The 11,418-nt window shown below is 33.8% G+C and overlaps 1 protein-coding gene across 3 annotated transcripts in view; it reads left to right on the top strand.

Annotated features, from left to right (window-relative positions):
- LOC118737317 (Y+L amino acid transporter 2) overlaps positions 1–10,743 on the top strand; it is an 88,595-nt gene extending 77,852 nt beyond the window's left edge. For all 3 annotated transcript variants that reach the window (XM_036467747.1, XM_036467748.1, XM_036467749.1), the window contains 6 exons: positions 1,997–2,216; positions 5,162–5,376; positions 5,459–5,688; positions 6,685–6,937; positions 7,127–7,191; positions 10,696–10,743. In XM_036467747.1, coding sequence (XP_036323640.1) covers positions 1,997–2,216; positions 5,162–5,376; positions 5,459–5,688; positions 6,685–6,937; positions 7,127–7,191; positions 10,696–10,698 — 986 coding nt within the window. In that variant the 3' untranslated portion in view covers positions 10,699–10,743. The remainder of the gene's footprint in view (positions 1–1,996; positions 2,217–5,161; positions 5,377–5,458; positions 5,689–6,684; positions 6,938–7,126; positions 7,192–10,695) is intronic.
- The last annotated feature ends 675 nt before the right edge of the window (positions 10,744–11,418 follow it).

Genomic DNA, 11,418 nt, shown 5'->3' with positions numbered 1-11,418 from the left:
CGCACACTTATGTGGTTTTCCAGTTGATCGCACGAATATTAATTTCCTCGTAAAACAAACAAATTCATTGTTAAATCTACTTACACGCTTTATCACTCACATACATACATACATATGTATATATGCATCCGCTCTCATATTAATCTACTTTTCAAGAAGTCACAAAGAGTTGGTGGATTATGAAAACTTACTTTGAATTACATCATGCATTTTGCTGAGATTCCCGTGAATCATAGTACAGGGGTTGTTCAAAAAAAAATTTCTATGTAATAATTACTTTAATTAGAGTACTGAAAAGATTCTAAATAGGAATTCCACAAAATCGACGAGTCTTTCATTGCTTTGCTGGGAGGTGTCAATTAGATGCTAATTATTAGAGGCAAGAGAATAGACAGATAACCCATACAACCTGTCGACCAAGGTTGATACGCTAATCATAAAAAGTATTATAAATATATTTTAATCTCCTGCATTTTTCTAATTAAATTAATTTAGCTAATTTTTCCCTGGTCATGCGAATAGTAGAAATCACATTTACTAAACCTCTTTCAGGCTATTTGTTATTTACTATTGCATTAACCTCATCATTCTAGCTCTTATTCCACGCACATCACACAGATGTTCGGAGCTTGGTGAAAGAATTATTGGAGGGGTCTTTTCCAAGGAGCTTTCCATCAACCTTAAATTGTGGTAGCTGCTAAAGCTATTTGATGTGACGCCCAAATGGCAATCAGTACTCTAGAATCGCTTGTGGCACGATTTGAACTAATCTGTTGGCTCGAATTACGTCCATATCAGGCCGATTTGTGTTCGGGGGTGCAACGATATTGCATGTCTAATGAATTCACTAGGCATAACGCCCCCGATTTCGTCCTACCTTAAGGACGAGTATACAAATTTCTGTGGCCGCCTGAGGACTGCTCCTGGATAGCTGGACTTTTATTTGGCTTAGCGAGTGCAGGCAGAATACCCAGGGTCCATCCGAGATATCTGCAAATACAAAAGTAGTTATATGTATCTCTTGATATACCAATACTGGCATTACCTACTATTATATACAAAAGTATATCCGTGGTTTTTCTGTAAAAGTTTGCTAGCGACTGCTCAAATATTCTTCAGAACCCACAGATGCTAAAATCTTTACAAACGATTTTTTTTTAATTTTTTTCTATTTACTTAAACCTACTCATGATTGAATCCTTTAACCTCTTAGATGTACCGTAAAACGCGTTGAAGTAAATTTAGGAACCAATTTTTTTTTATTCTTGTCGTAGAAGTTGAGATGATCAATGATACGAACATTTGGCCTCCGGTATAAAATAAATAAATTACCAGGAAAATGGGTCAAAAAGGAGGACTTTCCCGTATAATACAGGACAAATGGTCACCGTATCGGTATATCGTACTTTAAGAACTGACGGTAAATGCACAAACTCGATATGTTCTATGATGAAAAATTTAAAACCCTGGGGATCGCAAGTTCGGCACATTGGAAATTTTTCGAAGCACCTCAGTTAGAGGCAAGCCATAAATACAACTAGTAACATATTTATTTTCTAATGAGTTTTCTACTAAATATGTATTATTATTGATACTCTGCGACATTTGTGATATCTTCAATCACGCTTGCATATGCATACACACATACATATACATATATATACGTAGTTATGTGTGCTTAAATGTGTTGCTAAAGTTAAGAACATATAGAAACTGCCTTAACTTAGAATCGAAAGAATCAACAATATTCAATTAACTTTAGACATCCGTATATACATACGTACATACTTACATATGTATGTATGTAGTTTGTGTTTTGCATTTACAAAAGTCTAACTGAAAATATTAAGCCAGTCATTGCACTGCATTCTCTTAAAAGCTCTTAGAGTATATTTCTAAACAATTTTATTAAATTTACTGCTTCGCATTTATTTTCATCTAGTCTAATTGTTCTGTTTCATTGTGACATTTTGCCATCCATTCGCTTTCATTTTAGTGGTCTTAACCTTCATTAACTGCTGGGACGTTAAATGGGCCACCGCTGTGCAGGATATCTTCACATATGCCAAGCTATTGGCGCTCTTCATCATCATCGCCACCGGCGTATACCAACTGTCCTTGGGCAAAATGGAATACTTTACATTCGAGAATACAGACACGAGAGTAACTTCACTAGCGCTGTCCTTCTACTCTGGATTGTTCGCCTACAATGGCTGGTAAGTTGACATGAGAAAATGCGTAAATACAAACATACATATGTATGTACACACATAGGTACGAAGAGCAAACAAAGTGGCAGACAGACAGGAAATCAGTGGAGAATGTCCAATAAAATAAATTAACAAACAAAGTAATGGGATTTAAGTAATTGGCTTTCAGGCGATCAGAAATTATTTTAATATTATATGCACATGCAAAATTTTACATAGATATGTAGTATGTATATAGATGTGTATGTGCATACCATATACATAAAATAGTGCCCCTTTCAACTAATATCACTGGAAAAACTTTATATTTTCTACAGAATTACTATAGAATTACTTGAGAAAAGTGCTGGTAAAATCTCCAGCATGTCCTTTAAAAACTGGCGTTATTTTCCAGGTTTTTTCTTAAACATACCATTTTCATAATTTACGGACGTCAAAAGAATAGACTGAGAAGTAAAGTACCGAATTTTCCCTGCCGAATAAAAAAATAATAATAACGTTATCGGGAATTCTTCACCCATTGTCAAATGTTATTTCTAAGGTCTGTTTAAGACTAAACTTCATAGACCAGGATTAAATCTCTTCCAAAGTTGCGTTTATTGTAAAGCGAGAAAGACCCTGCCATGTAAGCCAAATTACTTTCGACCGATAAACCGTACTACTTTCCACCTTAAGGTACTTGAAAAACCACTATATATACAAATCTGGCAGAGAATTTAATATAAATAAATAAATTATCGCTGCCAGCAGGCCTATTGCAATGGCAGGTCTGCTCACACATCGAAGTGTCTTCGAAATGTTCCTTCAGCTGAACTATTGATTTTGATATTTGCACGGTGTCTGCAACCAGATAAGCTACAAGTGCATTTCGCAGTACGTTGTCCTACCTATGGAATATAATGGTGAAAAGAATTGCAAGATAAGGGCATGCAGATTTTTACCTATACATGGAAACGGAACCAAATCTCGAACCTGTATCCGTTTAATTATAAAATTACTTTAGCAAAAGGGCAAATGGTAGATGATCTGCAGAGTCAACGTGAAGGGTCACATCCATCTGGCCTAAATTAGCTAAAAGAAGTTTAGCCCACTTTGCCGACTGACGTGACCACTGCTTCAACATGTGTGTGTATGTATATAATCGAGGAACGCACGCCAACTTAATGTGTCTGCCGTCGAAAGACTTCTTTCGGTCCGCGAATGACGCCACCGTCATTTTCTGCATCGTGATCTATGTACATATATCAATATGGCGCATTGGCGAGAACCCGCCGACATTCGATTCGCCGCTACTTTTTTGTGACCTTCACCTGAACGACGAATTGGTTTCACTCATTGGGATAAGGAAATTGTAAAGATAATCTCATACTGTATCACAAAGAGGTCATGGTGGCTTAAGTTTGCTTACCAATGCTGAATGGGGTCATCCACGATAACCCATTTACCTACATTGAGATTTTTCAAAGTTCGCTATTTAACACTCTTCGTTAATTAAATAGCATTCGATATTTTACATCACAATATACATACTTATGTACATCTAGTGATAATAGTGACTTTAGTATAATGTACCACATGCAGTAGTTAACGTAGACACTTAAGTATTAATGTAATGTAAAAGACATTTTTCGTGTCCAAACTAACCCAAACAATGGGTGCGTAAAACAACACTCGGACTATATGCCCTCAATTCTATGGTCCGGTCCTATTCAAGGTACCAGGTAGACACCTGTGCCGATAACAGCCAGGTATTTTTTCCACCAGTCTGCAATTCCACCAGCCGTCTGCAGTCTCATCAGCCCAATGAAAGCAAATACCTAGCTGAACTTCGCAGCCCATCGTGCTGGCGAAAATATTCGCCCAGTTTCTGACGAGGCTTTCGATGGTCCAAGTTGGGAGTAATGTAAATAACGGGTTTCTAACCAATTAATACCTGGTCTGCGCACCCGCTAACAAATTGGTAAATTGTCTCCCTAAAGACCTATTACCCAGAGTAAAAAAAGTTCGTTATATTCGTTTAGTTTGGATGTAGTTAGAAAGCTAACCAATGCCTTGAGTACGGATTAGGCCTGGAATTCCATCCGGACTTTTCAACTATCCGGATAAACCGAATATCTGAAGAACCAAACGGAAAATCCGGATATCCCGGAAGCTCAGTTAATATTCGGATATCCGCTTAAGCAACGTTGTTTTCCATTTTTCCTAACAAACAAATCGTACCACGCTATTGAAATAATTATTAATACGCCACAGTAAAAATTGACAAATAAATCCGGATTTTTCGTTAGATCTCCGGATATCAGATATTAATAATTTAATTAATTTAATTTTCATTTCCAACATAGGCCAAATAAATTAATAAAATGTGTCCATTTCCCGGCGGCCACTTTTCCAGTTTTTATTAATTGATCGCGAGAATTTTTCATGGCTTTAAAATATCGTGGACTGATTAGCGAAAGCTGCTACGATACATTTGGTCGTAGTTAATGCTTTACCAAATTTTGTTGATTTTATACGATACGAATATTAATCGGTTCTTTGTAAATCCGGATAACTACACAACCTAATATTAACCGGATATCCATGCTATCCGGATTTTATTCGTGTCAACGTGTTGTTACAGATTCTATGGATCCATGTGCGCATAGCTTCTAAGTACTTTATCTTTACCAATGCCTTCTTATACCTTCCAATACCTTCGTATCACTTCCAATGCCTTTGTATACCTTCCAATACCTTCGTATTCCTTCCAATGCCTTTGTATCCCTTCCAATGCCTTTTTATCCCTTCCAATGCCTTTGTATCCCTTCCAATGCATTTCTATCCCTTCCAATGCTTTCGTATGAAATTTTTACATACATAAATCAGTAAACTAATTGTATTCATTATTTCTTACTTAAAGTTATTTATACTCAAATATACATACCTTATTTTTCCCTTCTTCTTTTAAGGAATTACTTGAACTTCATTATTGAAGAGCTTAAGGATCCTGTCAAGAATTTGCCCCGCGCTATTGCCATCTCTTGTACATTGGTCACCATTGTCTATGTGATGGCTAATGTTGCTTTCTATTCAGTTCTATCACCCGAAGAAGTCTTGGGATCGGCCGCTGTGGCAGTGACCTATGCGGAGCGTGCATTCGGCATGTTTGCATGGACGGTACCAGGTGAGCAGGGGGCGAGATAAACAGTTGCAAGCAAGCCATTTGACCTTGAACTTTAAATATGTATTTCTTTTTTTGTTTTCAGTATTTGTTGCGCTCTCAACCTTTGGCGCAGTAAATGGTATTTTACTTACCTCTTCACGTCTCTTCTATGCTGGCGCTAATGAGGGTCAAATGCCGGAAATCTTAACCATGATACAAATACAACGATTCACACCCACACCGGCCGTTTTGATAATGGCGTTGCTATCGATGTTGTACCTGACCGTATCGGATATATTTGCGCTTATCAATTATGTGGGCTTTGCTACTTGGGTAAGTGAATTGACAATGCAATAACAATTACAACTACAAGCGAAGTAGAGGGTTGACTATAAGTCAGTTGAGTCAAGGATGGATTTTAAAGGCAAAAACGCTTTGGCGGACTTTATATGGGTTATTCCGTGCAAAACTTACGATGGTTTTTTGGTGTAAAATAATTTTTTTTTTACATTCTTTATATTCGAAAAATCTCAAAACAAAAATCCGAAATTTTGAACTCACAGAATGGTATCTTTTTCAATTATTTGTAGTTAATTAACTATTTTTCGTTAATTTACCGGCAATTTAAATGGAAAGTGATTTTTTATTTTTTGTCAATTTGCATATAAAATTCAAAAAATTAAAATCATTTTTCACTTAAATTGCTTTAGTGAAATTGGCTGTTATGGATTTAAATAAATAATTTGTTGCATTAAAAGACTGCATTTTTTTATTTTTAATAATTTTTTATTAATTGTACACCGTTTGATTTTTTGTTATGTATCTAAATAGTTGTCCAACTTTATGGAGAACACACTCGTAACTTCTACAGTTTTGGTTTTTTCATTCTCAAATTTTTACAGTGTACTCCATAAAGTTTTACAACTATTTAGAATACAAAAAAAAAATCAAACGGTGCATAATTTATAGAAAAAAAAATTAAATAAATATTAAAAAAAAAGCAATATTTTAATGCGTAAAATTATTTATTTATTAAAACAAAAAGGAAAATTTAAAAAAGACATTTCTCTGAGTTAAATATTTCAGAATTTTTTCTCGAGATTTTCGAATATCATTATGAAATAAAAAAATTGGTGTTTCCTTTTTTCGATAAATTATTTATGTAAAAAAATATTTCAGACCAAAAAAAAAATTAGGTGTAAATTTTTTATGGATTCATTTTTTTTTTCAAACTTAAAGGAAACGTAAATAACTTCATTTCAGCTGACTACTACACATATAAGATTAATATTCATATTTTTCTCTGATTGTTTTCATTTCTTTCAACAGCTTAGCATAGGCGTGTCCGTACTCTGCCTGCCTTGGTTACGTTACGCTCAACCCAATCTGCCACGTCCCATACGCGTGCCACTCATCTTTCCAGTTATCTATCTACTCGCCACCATTTTTGTTACCGTTGTGCCCATGTACGCTAGCCCCGTAGAAACCGGTTATGGCATCCTCATGATCCTAACCAGCATACCTGTCTATTTTGTATTCATCGCGTGGAAAAACAAGCCAATTTGGTTCCAGAAGACTATGGGTAAGTTGCTGTGGATGTGGAAAAGATTTTACACAAATTATCGAAAAGTAATATCAAAAATGGAAGAGCTTTTTACAAACTCCCAAATTTAATTTGATCAAATTTTAAATGGTGTATAATTTTATTCGATTCTTTTTTCGAATCATGCATATTCATCTATGCTGTTATGTTGAATCATTTCTCTTTTAGGTGGATTCACACAAGGACTGCAAAAAATGTTGATGGTTGTTCGACCAAAAGCTTCCGCTTCAAAGGTTTTTATTTATTTTTACTCATATTTTTTGCACAAATCTGCATTATTTTAAGGTCATGCGCATTTTTTATTAATAAATAGTTGAACTTTTGCAAAATTTGCCCGCTTTTAATTTTGAATTAATTACAGTTTTAGTTTAAATTTTCTTTTAAAGCACCCTATAGTAAAAATTGTTTGCACTTACTTTTTTTGTACCTATGTAGGTAGACCATAAGTAGTTAAAGGTGGGTTAAAGGTATTTATGAAATTTATTATTATTAAAAAACACATTTTAGAAGTAAGTACAGTATCATTAATATTTCAATAACAGCAGTTAAAACCTGAAATCTAAAGGTAGAGATGCTTCCTCTTATAAAACTCTTTCTAAGCTTCTTTATACCCGTAATTATGTGACGAAGTCAAAGAATTTCATACTCGCTTATCGCGCATACAGCCGAGTTTATCTGCAGTTAAAAAAGATCTGAAGATATGCAAAAAAGATTCAAAATCTGCCCTAAATTAAACTCCAATTAATTTACATCTAAAATAAACGGTAACGCATTCGACTCCAGACTCAGAAACCCAAATTACGTTAGTTTGTGTTGGGTAAAGGCCTTATGCTTCCACTCAAATGCATATTTGCTTCTCATCACAGCTGCAACAGAGTGCAGATTCAACTGCATTAATTGCAGCATAAATTTCGGATTGAAAAATATTACAATTTGGCATTCATTATGAATCCATGTGTGAAGAAATAGTGGGAAGCAAATGGCTCTTGTTGGCATCAGGCTAGCCTAGTGGATAACCAAACTCTTTCTATTTTAGTGATGTGCTGAATTGTCGGTAAGCAATACTTGAAAAAATTTTCGGTACCCAATACTTTCTTCCGATTCGATATATCAAACTTTCGTCATAATGTGTTTAAATATGTTACTATTCAAACCCGAACTTAGGACAAAATAGTTTTTCCTGGGCTAAACTGGTTCTACCAAGATCCAATACACCCGTTTATCGCAGATAGGGCATTTTTGAACCAAATTCTACAATAGGGCGTTCTTCAACCAAATTCTAAGATAGGGTGTTTTTCAATAAAATTCTGAAATTGGGGTTCTTCAATCAAATTTTGATGATAAATGTATCGCGTTATTTTTGGAAGTAGAATACCAGTTGGTATATTTTTGGAACACGGAAAATTTAAATTTATGAAGCTTTGGAGAAGCCCTCATTCCGATATTTTATTGCATAACCTAATCGTTAAATGTATATACAATTACAATACACTCGGCATTAAAACCTCTATTAGTCCCCTTATTCGGCTATTGATAGGCGAGGCTCCCCTGAACTGCTTCTATTCCATATTTTTGGCTGTTGTGAGTATCGAAAGTATTGGCTACTTTCCAAATCGGTACCGAGTATCGATCAATACTTAAAAGTATCGACTCAGCATATCACTAATCTCTTTCTTGGAGGCTTTCAGTAGGTACGCATTTTTTGAGTATAGAAATCGAACAGATCTCAATTGAAATCTCATGAACGATACCGAATTGTTACAATATATTTTGTGCGAAGTCATAGCCATAGAAAGACCAAAGAGTAAGAGTCGAATTTTGAAAGTCGCTATTCGGACTAGCAACTCGAAAAATTATGGTAACAACTCAACATTTATATGTATTTATTTAATTTCGTAAATACCTTTCTTACACATTACTTGGTGAAAATCTTAGAAAGCGCTGCACAAATGCCATTATTTTGGAAATCTGCATTATATAGCTAGAAATTTCTTTATGGCATATAACCTTTTTTTAAAATTAAATATACCGTGGAAGAGAGGATTAGGATAAATGAAAAACCAACAAAAATAAAGTTTTCGTCAAAATTTGGTACAAAAAATCCCAGCAGGGAGCAGGTGTACTAAAAAAAACATACATACATATGTGTCAAATAAAACGAATGTCATTTTCTTTCAGCGCCTTGTAAAAATTTCGTTGTCGGTCACCATAAAATAATTGTTGCAAAAATTCAGCCCTCCTTCTTACCGTTCGCAAACATACGAATTGTTAAAGAAAAAAAAATTGTCCGCTACTTAAAAAAAAAAAAAAAGCAATTAAATATAACAAATAAAAGTAGAACCTTATAGCAAGTTTAAAGTAGCTAGGACTTACCGTTGCTTTTTGGCAAATTTTTTGGTGAAGGTTAACTTAGTTTTTTCTAGTGTTGGGCAGTACTCAAAACTCGATTCTCAAAAGTATCGATACTGAGTACTCCAAAGAACTCAGTACTCAAGAAAGAACTCGAAAGTATTCGGTACTCAAATATACTCTGACCTCCGGATAGATTCAATGTGCTCAGGATTAAGTGTCGTATAGGTACTGAAAAGTATTGTGTTTTATTAACATTTACCGGTATTCAGAAATATTCAGCTTGTGAGGTTTCTACTTTAAGCATTGAAATGCTACCTTCACGTGCATATTTAAACAAAGTACTCAGTACTCTCAAAAATATCCGATCCTTAAAAGTATCGATACCAAAGAACTCAATCCTCAAAAGTACTCGATACTCATCGATTCGAACACACTTTGTGTGGAAGAAAATGATTAACAGAGTCAACAAAAAAAACTTGCAATAGTTCCTAGCTAGTACCGAATTGCAATTAATATGCTAAAATTGAAAGTTGTTTTTTTTACTTGTTATATTTAACTGCTTATTGAAAAAAGTAGCGGTAAAAAATTTCTTAATTAAAAATTCTTATTTCTGCGAGCACTAACTGAGAAATTAATGCATGTAACCATTTTTATATTTTTGATGGCAGTCATAATTTTCCATATACAAAAGTATATCGTTAATTCACAAAGTCCTAACTGGCAAATTTTGTATTTTACAGGAGAAGAAAAAAACATTATAAAAAGAAACAAAAACAGTAGATATGGCTTTTTAAAAAGTGGCATAACTCCACAGTTTCGAAAAAAGTGTCGGTTAGGGTCTTTGTGCATTCATGTAACGATATATCGAGGCATTATATCCAATACCCTCTATCTGCACTTTTCACAAAAATGAGATTTTGATTTAAAAATCCCCCTTAGACTTAACTGTCATTGGTGATATTAATGCTGACCTTATATAACGCTTGACACAAGACTGAATTAACATCAGTGATGACAGGTAAGTGCCAGACGGGTTCGAACATCGTAAAGTAGTTTTTGTGAAAATTGCGGATAGAGGGTATTGAATATAAACCCTCGATATACATACAGACGTATTTTTTTTTTTCAGTAAAAAATTTTTCCCCGCTGTTCCCTGCGGAACTTTTTGCACTAAATTTAGACAAAAAATTTATTTATGTTGGTTTTTAATCATTTCTCACCACCGTATATATTTAATTTTAGAAATAACTCATACACGTAATGTACATATGTTTTAGTTTCATATACATATGTACACACATACATACATACATATACGTATGTACAATTTTAAATTAAAAAAAAAAAATAATAAAAACATTTAAAACGTTTATATTTACTTACAGTAAGCATCACACGTTTTCTACAAAAGACGCTTATGGTAGTCGGCAAAAGTAAACCAGCTCAGGTGTAAATGTCATAATCAAGGACCTTCCTAAAATTACAGACATAAAATACTATATGATAAACGTGTGTACATACAAACATACATACATATGTATGTCCAAAAGTCCATATGTCTATTTAGGTACAATACCGCCATGGCATTTCATTCCATTGTACTATATGTACGTATTACTGTAAAGTACATTTTTTTTTTTAGAGTATACATACACATGTTTGTATATAGACTCAAAATACATACGTATGCATAAGTAATTATGTATAGTTATATAAAAGATTGTTAAACAACGCGAAACATACATATAAAAATGTTATTCAAACTTTTAGGGGGACCATTACAACTAATTTTATAAGGAAATCTTTATAAAAATGTAATCACAAAAGAAAATTATTCTTACAATTTGATTTTTGAATGTAATTAAGAAAATAATATGCTAAACATACATACATACATATGTATGTATATTCTAACTAACATTTACATTCAGATGCATGACTTTCACAAAAACGTTCCAGTGCTGTTGGCTTTAATATTTGTTCTCATTTGAGGAGCTTTCAATATTTTACTTTTCTTGCAAATATTTTAGTATATAGTTTCGCGGGAATATTATGTATGCATATCTAGTAATTAAAAAAGTATATGATAGTTTTTATTTAGTTGCATT

This window comes from Rhagoletis pomonella, unplaced genomic scaffold (assembly GCF_013731165.1).
Source record: "Rhagoletis pomonella isolate Grant_MI unplaced genomic scaffold, Rhpom_1.0 Rhpom_scaffold_00004, whole genome shotgun sequence".
In the NCBI taxonomy this organism is placed as follows: domain Eukaryota; kingdom Metazoa; phylum Arthropoda; class Insecta; order Diptera; family Tephritidae; genus Rhagoletis; species Rhagoletis pomonella.
Note: the sequence above shows the minus strand (reverse complement) of the source record. Positions and strands in the feature narration are given on the sequence as shown.